The following is a 13,167-nucleotide window of genomic DNA, read 5'->3' as shown; positions in this document are numbered from 1 at the left end:
TCAAAACAACCAGTAAATTAATTAGACACTATTCTTTTACCTAAAATCTTAAAAGTATTAGGTTTATGAGTTCTTCCACTTATAAATTGTCAAAAGAAACCTCAATTTTTCTAAATAATGTAAGACTTACTTATTGGACCAGGCGACCAAATAAGGGTCCAATTTGCCTAGGCCCATTAGATATCCTCATTGGGCTAATGATCCAACACATACACGCAGCCCATCTCATCTAGCTAGGCAATCCAAGCCGCCCACGATCTCACATTTAAGCCATGTGGGAAATGTGAACTTGGCGGGAAAAGAACACCAAACACACACACGATCTCCTCTATCCCATGACCAAAGATGTTTTCTTTTTAGGCCCCCCATGGTTCTTTTTCTCCCCCTGAATTTTACGTTTTTGCACTTCAATAAAAACTTTGGTTGCTACGAATCGGATTTTTTTTGCCTTGAAAAATAAATTCGGTTTCTGTTAACCGAATTTTTCCTGAATTTGAACTAGAAAAAACTTCGGTTTCTGCGAACCGAAGTTTTTAGCAAGGGCAAAATTGGAATATTTGGGGGTATAAAAGATACATGGGAGGCCTAGAGAGAAAACATCATGAGCAAACACACACACGATCTCCTCTATCCCATGACCAGAGAACATGGGTAATGGGGTTCCAAAGATAAAACGGTTACCCTCAAAGGCCTATATATACCTACCCATTGATCATTCCAGATACGTTCCAAATAGGTCAGAAAAATTTATAAATTGTCAAAAGAAACCTCAACTTTTCTAAATAGTGTAAGACTTAATTTACATCACATTTGCCACAACAATTTATCCATATATAGTCTAAGCTTATTTTTATATAAAAAAATTAAGGGTCCGTTTAATTTGTAAAAAATAACTAACAGACAAAATAGTACAAGACAGAACATCATATAACAAACATTTAAGGTTTATTTTTTTTTTCCTGCAAATTATCTTGTTTTAAATAACTTGTGCAGAAGACAAAAAGTTGTCATGTGATTTAGTGAGAGACAAATTCCAGTTTTTATCCAATCATTTGACCTTCAGTTTTAAACCTGGAACAATTTTAAAGTCAATAATAAAGTTGTCATATACTGTTCTTATTTTTTAATAGATTAAATGCATCTAAGTTTTTCTGTTTTGGATTCTAAACTTCTAATCAAAACTTATTTTTATCAGTTATGTACACGTAATATTTCACAAAAAATGGCATGAGTTTAAGCATACATATAAACTACATAGTCATCCGATCTACATAGTCTTGGTGGAATGTTTAATAAGACTTTTTTTTAATAAACTATACTTATATTAATACGTCTAATCTATCACAAGACGTGTAACGAAAAATCACAAGAAAAAGAAGTGTGACAACATAAAAATACTGGTTAAGCATTAACAAAAAAAAAAATAGTGGTTAAGCAATATTAAATTGATGAGACGAGAGAAATGAAAGAAAAGAGTATAAGACTTTATCAAAAAAAGGGTTATGTTAACATGTGCATAAAAGACACATGTTAAGGTTCTAAATATAGAAAATTGCATTTATTGTTAGATTGTCCATGGTCTTACTAAAGCAACCGTGTCTATAACTAGTTTTCAAATTTTGGTTAATATTCTAAATTATATCACATTCTCATTAATTAAATGCTATAAATACTTTTTAATACAAAAACACAAACAAACAAGTTCATCCTTTATAATTGGAAAACTATCTAAAAATGACATATATTAAAGCTACAAAGTGAGTATTTAAAAGTCTTTTAATGTTAACTTATTAATTTCTATTTTCTATTTCTTTATTTAACTTTAGTCAGAAAAAAATTCTTTATTTACTTTATTGCAAAAAAATGGTTTTCTTTTACACAAAATCCAACATCATACTATCACTACAAGAAAATATCAGATTAGCTACCAAAATCTTGCTATAGATATCTTTTCAAGTTAACTTGTAGTTACTTAGCCACAAATTTCCCTTCATCCATTCATTCCTTCCGGAATGACAGTTTCCAATAATAAAAAAACATTGTAATGTATTTTTTTGGCAAAATAAATTAAAAAAAATAACATTTCCTCAAAATAAATAATAAATAATAATAAAATACATATTTTCATTAATTTAATTTCCTTTTCCCCAAATTTCTCTCTCTCTCTCTCTAACCGTTTTCGATTCCACCAACATTGCGCTCGCTCTCCATCGTCATTCGTCACCGCCGTCGCCGATTGCTCTCCGTTGTCACCGCCGTCGCCGATTACTCTCCGTTGTCGCCGTTGTCGTCTCTCATCTCACCACCGTTGTGAATCGTGCACCACCGTTGTGGCTCATCTCACCGGATTTAAAAGTGTTCTCGATCTAATCTAGCTTTCGATCTACACTGTATCATCATCAAGCTCTCAAATCTCACATTGACGTTCTCATTCTTCCTTTCTCCATAGCTTTCGTGGTAAATCTCACTGGTATTGACGTTCTCATTCTTCCTTTCTCGTACTTTTGATTCACAAAATTGGATAAATTTGCCCAATTCTGAACCCTAATTTCAGATTATCATTTTTAACTTGATACTTTTCTTTGATTGAACATGTTTTTGGTACTTTCTTAGCTTGAACTCTTTTAATTTTCGGATTTCTATTTCCAATTTGCTTAATATCGTGCTTTTTTATTCCATTCAGGTTTGGGAAATTGTCAGTATTACTGTATTACTTTATTTTGTTCTTGGTTGTTGATCATTGTTAGGAGAATCATACGACGAAGATATGGCGGAGACAACTTATGTTGAAGAGATAACCTAGCTAAGGTTGCAACCATAAAATAAACTTGTGCTTTAATTTTCATTTAATTTTTCAATTGTGCTCTAATAGTTTTGTAGTTTTTCTAATTGTGCAATAAATTATTTTCTAGCATTTGAAATAACTTGTAACATGACATGGTATTGAAGCTTGCACTTCAGCTTGGGTCATCTATCATATCTAATAAACATACTACTAGAATATTAGAATACATTTAGTTTAGATTATGTGAAGCATGCCATAGTTCACATTGCATAATTTTTGTTTCTATGCCATATTTCACTCTTCTCAACCGGATTTTGGGAATAGCTCCTGAGACTCAGAATAGGTTTGTATTTTGTGAATGAAATGATTTGATGCTTCTATTCTACTTTCAGCATTTTGTTCTATACACTATCTTTTGCTGTATCAACAGGCTATTTGAGTTATTTGTGAATATCTTGGATCTTCTTGTTCAAAAAGCTCGGATTGAAGGTAACCTTGACACAGACATTATTGACTTGAAAGCTAATGTCATTAAACTGAAAAGGACTCCAAAAGTATGTATTTATGTCCTAAACTTCTTGCTGCCACTTATTTTCATATGTTACTGTATAGAATATTTAAGACTGAAGATAACTTTCCTTTGGTGCAGAATGTCTATGTTGATCAAATGAACGGGGCTTCAACTGTTCTGTACACATTCATCTTGGATCGTGGGGTTTCATGGGAGGTGTATATGCTTTCTCAGATGTCCTAACTAAGTTTTGCTTTACTCTTACATACATATTTTGCTGATATCATTTATGCTTCAGTTGGAAAATACCATGCTGAATGAGAAGCAGAAAGCTAGATTTGGCTCATATGGTGATGGCTTCTACAAGTCCAAGAGGGAATGGTTGGGAAAACGTCATGTAATTTTAGCATTTCAAAGGTATTGTTTATGGTTTTTTCCGTACTTGTTTATATAATGATTTGACTTCAATGAATGAAAGTTTATTTTGTCCAGCATTTATATAATCTCTTTCCCATTGACTATTTATTGCCCAACATTTAGTCCCATGTAACATTGTATGTTTTATAGTTGGAACTTGCTGTAAGCTTGAGTGGCTCTTTTCTGTCACAAACATAAAATTACACTTGAAGTATTGCTCTATTTTGTTTGCCTCACTTGAATCCTATACATTACATGTATCTTTATTTCTTTGTTATTGTATTTATTGGACCCTTGATTACCAGAGATAAAAGGATAAGGGCTGAAAGGGATAAATTTCTTACTAAAATAGATACTAAGGATCAGAGAAATTAAAGTTATTTTTATGTGTATTTTGCATCTGGGATTTATTTAGTCTCTCGATTTCTGAATCTGTAGATATCATTATGTTTGTTGTTTCTGTTCCAGTTCTGCTCCGGCTATGTATAAGATAGTTCGTCCCACTACCAGAGAATCACCTCGGTATGTGTTTCAGTTACTTGGCCTTCTTTTAGTTTAATTTTCTTGTTTACCTATTTTCACTTGCAATTGTAGGGATATGCATCTGACAGAATTAACTAGAAAATATTCAAAAGTTTCATCTTTAGAGGCGGCCAATTTACTAAGTTTGTATATATTTAGTGTAGTTTTAAAATGTTATCTTTGACATAGTTGTTAATAGTTTTTAATTTGAGAAAATAAGAATTATCTAGTTAGATACTTTTGTTGTGTTATTTTTAGAGATGTGGGAACTGTGGCATCACCTAATAATTCCTTGCATATGACTTATCTTGTGTTTTTGATTTTGCAATTACTCTAACCATAGATAAGATGAGAGCAGTGAAATTATTCATGCAAGTCATACTATTAGAAAAAACTGAACTAATAATAAAACAAGCATAAGGTTCCTTTGCAAATCTAATTATGCTAGTCCTAGATATTAGAAATTGGTCAGGATTGAATAAGGGCAAATGGGATAAGATTCCACTTTTACACTCTCTTATTAATCGAAATAGGTCCTTAATTAAGATGGTTGATTATGTTTCTCTTATTGGTAATTTACCCTTAATCGAAATTGGTCATGATTGAATAGGGGCATGAATTCTGAGTAAATATGTGGTTTTAGGTTCTATTGTGTGACTGAATTATGGTATGTTTATTAATGCTGGGTTGAAAGAATATTTAAACTTTATATTCAGTTCATGGTAGGTGCTCTGCATTTCATTTCATTTATTTCATCTGCTGCTTCGATGTATTTTGATTTGTAATCAATGAAATCAAAGTGCTGTTTATTTGATTTTTTTTTTAATACTAACTTTTACTTGTAATGTTCATCGTGTTCATAGGAACTCAATGGACTGGTATAGTAACAACCATTGCAATTTTTTTTTGACGAACCATTGCAATTGAAATGCTTAAATCATGCATGGTTGAATCAGTCAATAGCTCTTTCTCACTATGTGCTTTTAACTTTGTATATCATAGTGGTCCTGATGACAGATTTGCTCCAGACCTGTTTTAGCGAGGTTTGCATCTTGGTATTTTAATTTTAAATGAATCAGTTAATAACTCTTTCTCACTATATAGGTTCACTTATTAAAATACTTCATTTGTTTACTTCCAGGAATTTATTTCAAGACATCAGAAGTGTTGACTGCTAAAGCCTAAAGGTGTCAAGCCAACAAACAAATCTTTGTAGATACCTTTTTATATCCTTATGTTGTTGTTTGAAGTAGTATCTAGAGGAATAGCGAACTTTCAGTATATCACACAAGGTTGATTACAAAATTATGCAAGGGCTTGTTGCGTCTTAATGCTAAACCCTCTGAAAATATTTAGACCTCATGTATTCATGTTAGAAATAGATTTGGCATGTGGAAGTATCATTCGAGTTGTATTAATTATGATTAAATTTCACTCTACAATTTAGCCTAATCAGTTTTTATTAGAAGAAATTTATGAAAGGGCCTGATAATATATGATTAAATTGCAGTCTACAATTTAGCTAATCAGTTTTGATTAGAAGAAATTTATTAATTATAAGAAAAATTCTAAAATGCTTGGATTTTGCTGCGATATCGCTAGGAATACGTAGCTAGAGATTTATTGCAAAATCGTTGTGACAATATCCTAGCGATTTAGTTAGGAAACACAAACTTTTGAACATTATTTAACTAGGTATTAATTGGGAATTAGCTAGAATATTCTTTATATTAGTTGCAAATTAGCTAGGAAATATTTTGATAGGTGATTTGCCGCCCAATCCATGCTACGACCTATACGACAGCTAATTCACAACAAATCTGTAGCTAACTCTGTTTTACTAGCGATTAGCTACGAATTAACTACAAAATCCATCGTAGCTAATCCTATATTTTCTTGTAGTGTATATACTGTATCTGTATATTCATATAGATTTAATTTTCATATTATTTCTTTTCTCTTTTCGAGATCCAACATTCACACTTATTCACATATTGAGTTGGTTTTTATTTTATACGTCTAAATAATATAGATGTTTATCCCAAATTCCTTATAAAATTATAAATCGAAGAGTTAGGTGGTATTCCATTTTATTTTTTACTTTTGTATAATATCATTATTCTTTCTTGTAAAACTATCAAGTCAAAGTCAATGGGTATTTATCATTTTCCAATTTTCTTTTGTCACATTCTATGGGCCATTGCTGCAATGCAACTATTTCCATCTTGGGATTCACATTACAATAAAACAATTCTACAATTTATCCTTATTCATATTTTTCCAAATTTTGAATAAAATAGTAGAATGTTGAATCTTGAAGATTGATTTTATTGCTGATAATTTTTTTTTCTTATTTTAGTTATTTATTTTAACAATAGAAAAATGGATTGAATTTTTTTATTGAGTCTCATAAATAGTGATCGTTTATCAAGAAATAATTTTGATTATCAAATGATGGAGCAACCGGAAACAATTTATTTACAATATTTAATTGACATTCATAAAAAATATATCATGACTTATGAGTTTTATTCATTCTATGTTTAATTCATTCTATGTGGACCGGACAATATCAAAATGATAAAGTATAATTTTCGTTCAACCATCACTCTCAAAAGCTCGTCAAGAATAAAAAAAACTTCAAGGCTCATATATCATTACAAAAGATAAAAATTAATTTAAAAATATTATTTTGATAATTAAGAAAGTTGTCGGACACCGTATAAAAATCCATTTGTACGATTATGTATTTTTTTCTGTTAATTTTTCTTTTTTTCTTTTGTATTAACACATGTTAAGGCTACTTCAAATGATAATTTTATCTTGAAATAAACCATGTTTGACTTATAAAAATATGAAATGCACAAATTTCAATGTCAAATTTCTTTTTATAGTACACTAACAAGTGCGTCAAGGACACATGTTAATTTTTCCCTTCTAATATATGATTGCTACATATTGTAGTACAATGAAAAAAAAAAGTTCAAAAATAATGTTCCTCTATTAATTTGGCAAAAATAAAATATAAGATTACACATTTCTCTATAAAAAAAAGTTATATATTTCTTTTGACCAAAAAATTTGTGCACTTAACACATTCAAAGTGTAAAAAGTGATCTTATCAACACTAATTTTATTTCTATTTCTATTTTTGGTATGTTTAACAGGTACTTCCTATAACATTAATTATAAGTAAATTCTACCTTTTAGATTCATTTGAATACAATTCTATCTTTTAGATTCATTTGAATATCAATGTATTTACATTAGTATTCAAATAAATCTAAAAGGTAGAATTTGCTTATAATTAAGGCCGGAGGAAGTATCCTGGAGACACTATTTAGCATAACCCTGTAAATATAAAGACCATGAAACAAAATATATAATACTCCCCTCCGACCACAAATATAAACAAAAGTGTATTTTTTAAATTCATTAAATAACAGATGAATAAATAATGTGAAATTTTATTTATATATGTGGCCCGAGGGAGTACTAGAAAAAGATCATTGACCAATGACCATGATGCAATTTTGCCTTTCTTGTTTTTGAGAAATACATACATACTATAAAACAGAATCGATTCTGCTTTCAACTTTCAAATTTTTCTATATTTGACTCATTTTTTTGCTTTCAGATCAAACATTAAATCCAACCAAACCATACCAAACTCAAACCTCAATAAAATCAAATCACAAACATAAACAAAACCTTGTAAACTCCGATGAAGAACAAGAACAAAAACCTCAACATAGTCACAAAGAACTACTCCAACACTTCCATCATCATGAATCCAAAATCACTTCCAATGGATCCCAAAATTTGGAGCAAATTACCACCTGAAATTCTTGAATTCATTCTCTCTTTTCTTCCTCTCAAAACTTTCATGAGCTTAAGATCAACTTGCAAAGGTTTTTGGCCATTGATTTTCTCTCCTTCATTCATCTCAAAACATTCACCTTCATCTTCACCTTTCTCTTCTTTTCTCTTACTTTCTCACCCTCAATTCCATCGTCACTTTCCCCTCTATGATTGTAACCTTGGAACATGGCGTAATGTTTCTCTTTCATTCTCTGATTCACTTCATTCTTCAGTACCTTCTTACACTACTCTTGTTTCTTCTGGTGGTCTTTTTTGTTTATCAGATTCAATTTCATGTTCTTTACTTGTTTGTAATCTTTTAGCTAAATCCAAAAGAAAAATTCAATACCCAAATTTCAATCTTCACATTGAACATCTTACATTTGTTACAACTCCTAAAGGGTATATCATTTTTATACTATCTTCTGAATCAAATTCAAATAGTGTTTTTCTTTATGAATCAAGCTTAAAAATTCAATCTTGGAAGAAATTCAATGGTTTTGGTCCATTTTTAAGTGATAATCCTCATCAACAAGGTGTTTACTTTAAAGGGTGTTTATATTTTGCTACACCAGAACCATTTTCTGTTGTGTATTTTGATTTGGAGAATGGAAAATGGGAAAGATCCATTGGTGGTTTACCTAATCAACTGACTTTTGTTAGATTGGTTAGTGTGAATGATGATGATGGTGTTGAAGGTAAAAAATTGTTTTTGATTGGTGGGGTTGGGAACAATGGAATTTCAAGGAGTATTAAATTGTGGGAAATGAGTGATGAAGGGAATTGGGTTGAGATTCAAAGTTTACCTGATCTTATGTGTAAGAAATTTGTGTCTGTTTGTTATCATAATTATGAACATGTTTATTGTTTTTGGCATGAAGGAATGATTTGTATTTGTTGTTATACTTGGCCAGAGATTTTGTATTATTTGGTTTCAAGAAGGACTTGGCATTGGCTTCCTAGGTGTCCTTCTTTGCCTTTGAAATGTAGCTGTGGTTTTAAGTGGTTTTCTTTTGTTCCTAAGTTGTATGCTCAAGTTTGAAGACTAATGAATGAAAGAGTGAATGTTCTTTTGAGTCTTTTGTTTTACAGCAATGCTATATACTATGAAATAGATACTCGCGGTGGAACTGCGACGAAAAACTGACCAATCAAGATATGATGTTTGGTGGAATTGATGGTGATATGGCGGAATACACAGGAGTCAATGAATGACGAACCAATCAAAACATGCAGTTTTGCTTTCGTGACAGATTCGTGTGCATTAGTTGGCGATGAATAGCGTTTTTCTTTGCTTTATGGTTGTTGTATGTATGTAAAAGGTTGGGATTGTATTAAGAGACGATGATCCAAATTCAGTTATGTAAAATTGTTATCTTATCTTTCAATTTATGTTTTGTGACATGTTTTGGAATTCGATATTTTGTCCAATGAGAGTGTTTGTGGAGAATCGCGGTAAAATGTAGTGGCATTACTATTGTAGAGATATAAATAAATTGATATCACGATGTAGACTGTAGCTGTTTACTTTTGCAGCGGAACAATCTTCGACGTGTGTCAGGATCAAAGCTACAGTTTGTAGTTTCTAGTAAATCTTAGACTTTAGAATCTTCTTTTTTGGACACATGTCCGAGAGAGGACAGTTAGTGTGGACGAATTGCATGTGGAGTAAAATCTGACCGTCTGTGTGTCCGAAACGGACGTGATTCGGTGCATCTCTAGGGCGCGTCTATGAGATGGACGACATAGTTTAGTCTGATTCAAGTGACCCAATTTAGTTTGTGAATGAGCTTGATCCACTTTGAAACAATACCTAATAATAAAATATTTATGTAAGGTTTTGGATAATGGAACATTTTATTCTTGTCTTACATTGTGTAGTTTATATCAATTAATTAAACATTTTAGCTGCGTGTGAAAACAAGAACAAAAAACAAAAAAAAATAGAAAACCGTCATAGAAATTAATTGGATGAATGTCCTTATTGACACTGACAAAATACATGACTTGAAATCAACATCAACATGTAAAAGCAATCAATTTCAACTTATACTTTTGTCGTTAAACTGCAGCGCTTCTAAAGTTGAAATTTGAAAATAATACATTTCTATCTTCTAGAATATTATTTTGACCGTAAATAAAACATAGTAAAACATTAATTTGACCTCGTCAAATGAATTGAAAATTACACATGAGTTTTCTTTTAATCTTTCGTAGGTTTTTTTTATTCCTCAGTTTCTTATATCATTAGTTGCACAGTTTCAATCGAGTGATCTATTTGGCTTAGTGCTTACCTTGTAAAATCCTCAAAGTCTACTGCACTGCATTTCTAAAATATTCTCCACACTCAATTCTCCCAAGACTGTAATAGCCTAATCTATATGTTGACACAACTTAAATCTGCACAGCACAAGTCTCTTGAAAATAAGCCTGAAAAGTGTTTACAATCATCTCACATGACCTGCAAAGGAGTGGATTTCTCAACAAAACAACCCAGAGAGGATCAGGGAGGAAGGACAATACTTTTGTAGAAGGGAAATGGAGACAAAATGACCATGTTCGAGTGCTGCAAAAAGGGCGATGAAGACAAAGCGAGCATGCTCGACTACCTTGATCGTTTTAAAAGATTTGAACAAATGTTTTGCTCCTAAGATTTCATTGGTAGTGTTACAACAGTTACTTTCCAAATATATCTAGTCAATTGTGCATGAAGAAGCAACAAATGGGAATGTAATATGCAACTGAACACGATACATAAATTACATAGAATACTTGGAAGATCAAAATAAACAATTGCTTATCAATTGCTTAGTTTTCAATCAGGACATTATCAATAGTTTATAATTCATACACAGTGACAATGGATTTCTACACATCCTACCAATCAATCATTTGAAGACAAAATGGACAAAAAAAAACCAACAAGTGATATCAATTTCCTACACATTCTTCCTTAAATTCAACTAAATTGAAGGAACACGTGACAGTATAACTTGGCAAATTGTCCCCATTTATCAATCCCATTAAGGCTTGAGCAATAGTGAGAAACCAAACTTGGGAGTATTTTCCAATGCCTTTGTTTCAAAGGCGCCTGAGATTGTCAAGAATGACTTTTGTGTAAGCTCATGCTGCAATAAGGTCCCAAGATTGCCATGGTTGTTCAGCTTTACCTTCACAGTTGTCCGAGGATCAACCACATAAGAACATCCAACCGTCAACGTGTTCTCATTTGTAGAGAATTTTCGACTAATTTCTCCCACAACAGCTCCTCCATTCAACCTTTCTAGGTCGCGCAAGTACGATACCTTCATGGAGTCTCCTTTGTCAGCTCTGCAAAAATGAAAATTAAGGCCCCAAAAATGTGCAGGGAAAAATGTATCTTAACACAACCAACACAAGTAATAGTTATTCAATAATTCTTCTAAAGTTGATGATGTCTTGAAACAGCATCACATCAATATATGATATCTAAAATTGTTAAACAAAGAACATCCCAGTTAAAAAGAAAAACAAGTCAACTACCGTATCTATAAATAAATACTTGACTATGCATAGATGCGTATTCTGTGTGCTAATTTATCAAACAAATAACCCAAAGTTAAAATCGCCATTGAAGAGCTCTAGCACACTGCACTTTTGGTCCCTACTCCCTCCTACAATGCAATTTTATACTCTTCCTACAGTGTATTGCACTCACTTTTTTTGTCATTTTGATTTATGACTTGAATCCTTTATTATTTTAAAATTCATATATTTCATCTTGTTAAGTCACTTTCTGTCAAAAATAAGCTTATTATGTCACATATTTTTACTTAAAAGTGTCATATTTTAACTGATTATTAGGAATCTTAGTGATCCATCATGGGATTCAATTCACAACTAAGCATACATATGAACCTCGATTCAGTAGTCACACATTTGATAGTTAAAAATACATCATTTACTTACAAAATTACCGAAGCAATGGAACTCGGCAACTTCAAGCACACTCCGGCATTGTACTTTGTAAATTTCCCAACACTTGTGGAGTAGCTGGTTTCTGCTCCAAACGCAATGCCAGGAGTACCAATTGTCGCAGAAAAATCAATAGCAGGATTGCGATTTAAATCAACAGCACTTGTAAAACCAGCATGATCATGAAGATATTGAACCTCAACCTACACATAAAAACAAAACCCACAATCATCAAACCCTAAAACACTACATTTTCTTTCCAAATCCGATCTCATATACAAAAACCAGATACCTTGCCGGATTTGTAATCAGGTAATCGAATAGAAGCAAGAACTTTCGCAGAAGGCACGAAATCTGTCACAGTAAATGTTGTCAACACCTGAAGAACATATATGAATTACAACACAGCTAATCAAAACAGAAAAATATAATTAATTTTTAAATTCAAATTAATTAAATAGAAAATAGAGAGATTAAGCTTACACTTGATTCAGTATCAACTTTGAACTGAATAGTTTTGTTATTATGCTTAATTTGAGTTACAACATCTCCAGAAGAGAGTCCTCTACTCTTCAATAACGTTGAATGCAAATCCTAAAATTATTATAAATCAATAATTAGTATATAGTAATCAACAATAATTTACCGTTACTACTACTACTACTACTAAACTTCTCTTAAACAAGGAAAATTCAATAGAAAGTTGCAAATACACTAAAACACTAGAAAATCATGAATTGAATGAATGAAGTTATAATTAGTGTAATTAAAATTAATGAAAAGTGATTACGTACGAGACCGGAGTTGGTGGAGGAGGAGATGGTGAATCTTTGATCGGAGTTGTAATCTTTTGTAAGGATATCTGCGATGAAACCGGATCGGAATTTCAAATCGGAATCGGAAATTGATTTAGAAAAAAATTCGAAAAAATGAAAGTATGAGAAAAGTGAGAATCGGAGAGAGAGAGTTTACCTCTAGCTTTTTTTCCGATATCGGAGAAGAGGCCAGGTCCTCTGGAAGACATTGTTGGTTGGTGGACGCGAGAAAGAAAGAACGAAGGGTTTATGTAAACCCTTTTTGAATGTACATCCAAAAAAAAAAAGATAAAGAAAAAAAT

The 13,167-nt window shown here is 31.7% G+C and overlaps 3 protein-coding genes across 18 annotated transcripts; 2 read left to right on the top strand and 1 right to left on the bottom strand.

The window, feature by feature from the left end:
• The first annotated feature begins 2,120 nt into the window (after nucleotides 1-2,120).
• LOC123917654 (protein FORGETTER 1-like) lies at nucleotides 2,121-5,625 on the top strand. 16 transcript variants are annotated; one of them, XM_045969466.1, is made up of 8 exons: nucleotides 2,121-3,128; nucleotides 3,216-3,339; nucleotides 3,435-3,512; nucleotides 3,595-3,713; nucleotides 4,152-4,235; nucleotides 5,099-5,113; nucleotides 5,238-5,278; nucleotides 5,377-5,625. In XM_045969466.1, exons 1-7 carry the CDS (start codon nucleotides 3,070-3,072, stop codon nucleotides 5,272-5,274), a joined length of 516 nt encoding a protein of 171 aa, XP_045825422.1. In that variant the 5' UTR covers nucleotides 2,121-3,069; the 3' UTR covers nucleotides 5,275-5,278; nucleotides 5,377-5,625. The 16 variants fall into 16 exon arrangements, 13 of the variants coding, with proteins under 13 accessions (XP_045825422.1, XP_045825425.1, XP_045825439.1 ...); XM_045969469.1 differs by having other exon boundaries at nucleotides 5,238-5,290; XM_045969512.1 differs by lacking the exon at nucleotides 5,099-5,113 and having other exon boundaries at nucleotides 2,123-2,457; nucleotides 2,684-3,128; nucleotides 4,182-4,235.
• A 2,143-nt stretch (nucleotides 5,626-7,768) lies between these two features.
• Nucleotides 7,769-9,678, top strand: LOC123917626 (F-box/kelch-repeat protein At5g43190). The gene is made up of 2 exons (XM_045969399.1): nucleotides 7,769-8,914; nucleotides 9,011-9,678. Coding segments are annotated over exons 1-2 (957 nt in total). The 5' UTR covers nucleotides 7,769-7,959; the 3' UTR covers nucleotides 9,013-9,678.
• Nucleotides 9,679-10,868: 1,190 nt separating this feature from the next.
• LOC123917645 (mitochondrial outer membrane protein porin 2-like) lies at nucleotides 10,869-13,140 on the bottom strand. The gene is made up of 6 exons (XM_045969419.1): nucleotides 13,023-13,140; nucleotides 12,845-12,912; nucleotides 12,534-12,644; nucleotides 12,343-12,429; nucleotides 12,045-12,253; nucleotides 10,869-11,426 (listed from the first exon to the last, which is right to left on the bottom strand). Exons 1-6 carry the CDS (start codon nucleotides 13,072-13,074, stop codon nucleotides 11,120-11,122), a joined length of 834 nt encoding a protein of 277 aa, XP_045825375.1. The 5' UTR covers nucleotides 13,075-13,140; the 3' UTR covers nucleotides 10,869-11,119.
• Between the last annotated feature and the right edge of the window lie 27 nt (nucleotides 13,141-13,167).

Source organism: Trifolium pratense, linkage group LG1 (genome assembly GCF_020283565.1).
Source record: "Trifolium pratense cultivar HEN17-A07 linkage group LG1, ARS_RC_1.1, whole genome shotgun sequence".
Lineage (NCBI taxonomy): Eukaryota > Viridiplantae > Streptophyta > Magnoliopsida > Fabales > Fabaceae > Trifolium > Trifolium pratense.
This window is presented reverse-complemented; position numbering and strand designations above follow the sequence as displayed.

Excerpts from the sequence above, each read along its gene's own strand:
- LOC123917626 (XM_045969399.1), top strand. The coding sequence starts at position 7,960 with ATGAAGAACAAGAACAAAAACCTCAACATAGTCACAAAGAACTACTCC.
- LOC123917654 (XM_045969444.1), top strand. The coding sequence starts at position 3,070 with ATGCCATATTTCACTCTTCTCAACCGGATTTTGGGAATAGCTCCTGAG. Across the intron at positions 3,129-3,215 it reads GCTCCTGAGACTCAGAATAG|GCTATTTGAGTTATTTGTGA; the intron begins GTTTGTATTTTG and ends CTGTATCAACAG. Across the intron at positions 3,340-3,434 it reads AACTGAAAAGGACTCCAAAA|AATGTCTATGTTGATCAAAT; the intron begins GTATGTATTTAT and ends CCTTTGGTGCAG.
- LOC123917645 (XM_045969419.1), bottom strand. The coding sequence starts at position 13,074 with ATGTCTTCCAGAGGACCTGGCCTCTTCTCCGATATCGGAAAAAAAGCT. Across the intron at positions 12,430-12,533 it reads AAGTTGATACTGAATCAAGT|GTGTTGACAACATTTACTGT; the intron begins GTAAGCTTAATC and ends TATGTTCTTCAG. Across the intron at positions 11,427-12,044 it reads TCCATTGCTTCGGTAATTTT|AGCTGACAAAGGAGACTCCA; the intron begins GTAAGTAAATGA and ends TCATTTTTGCAG.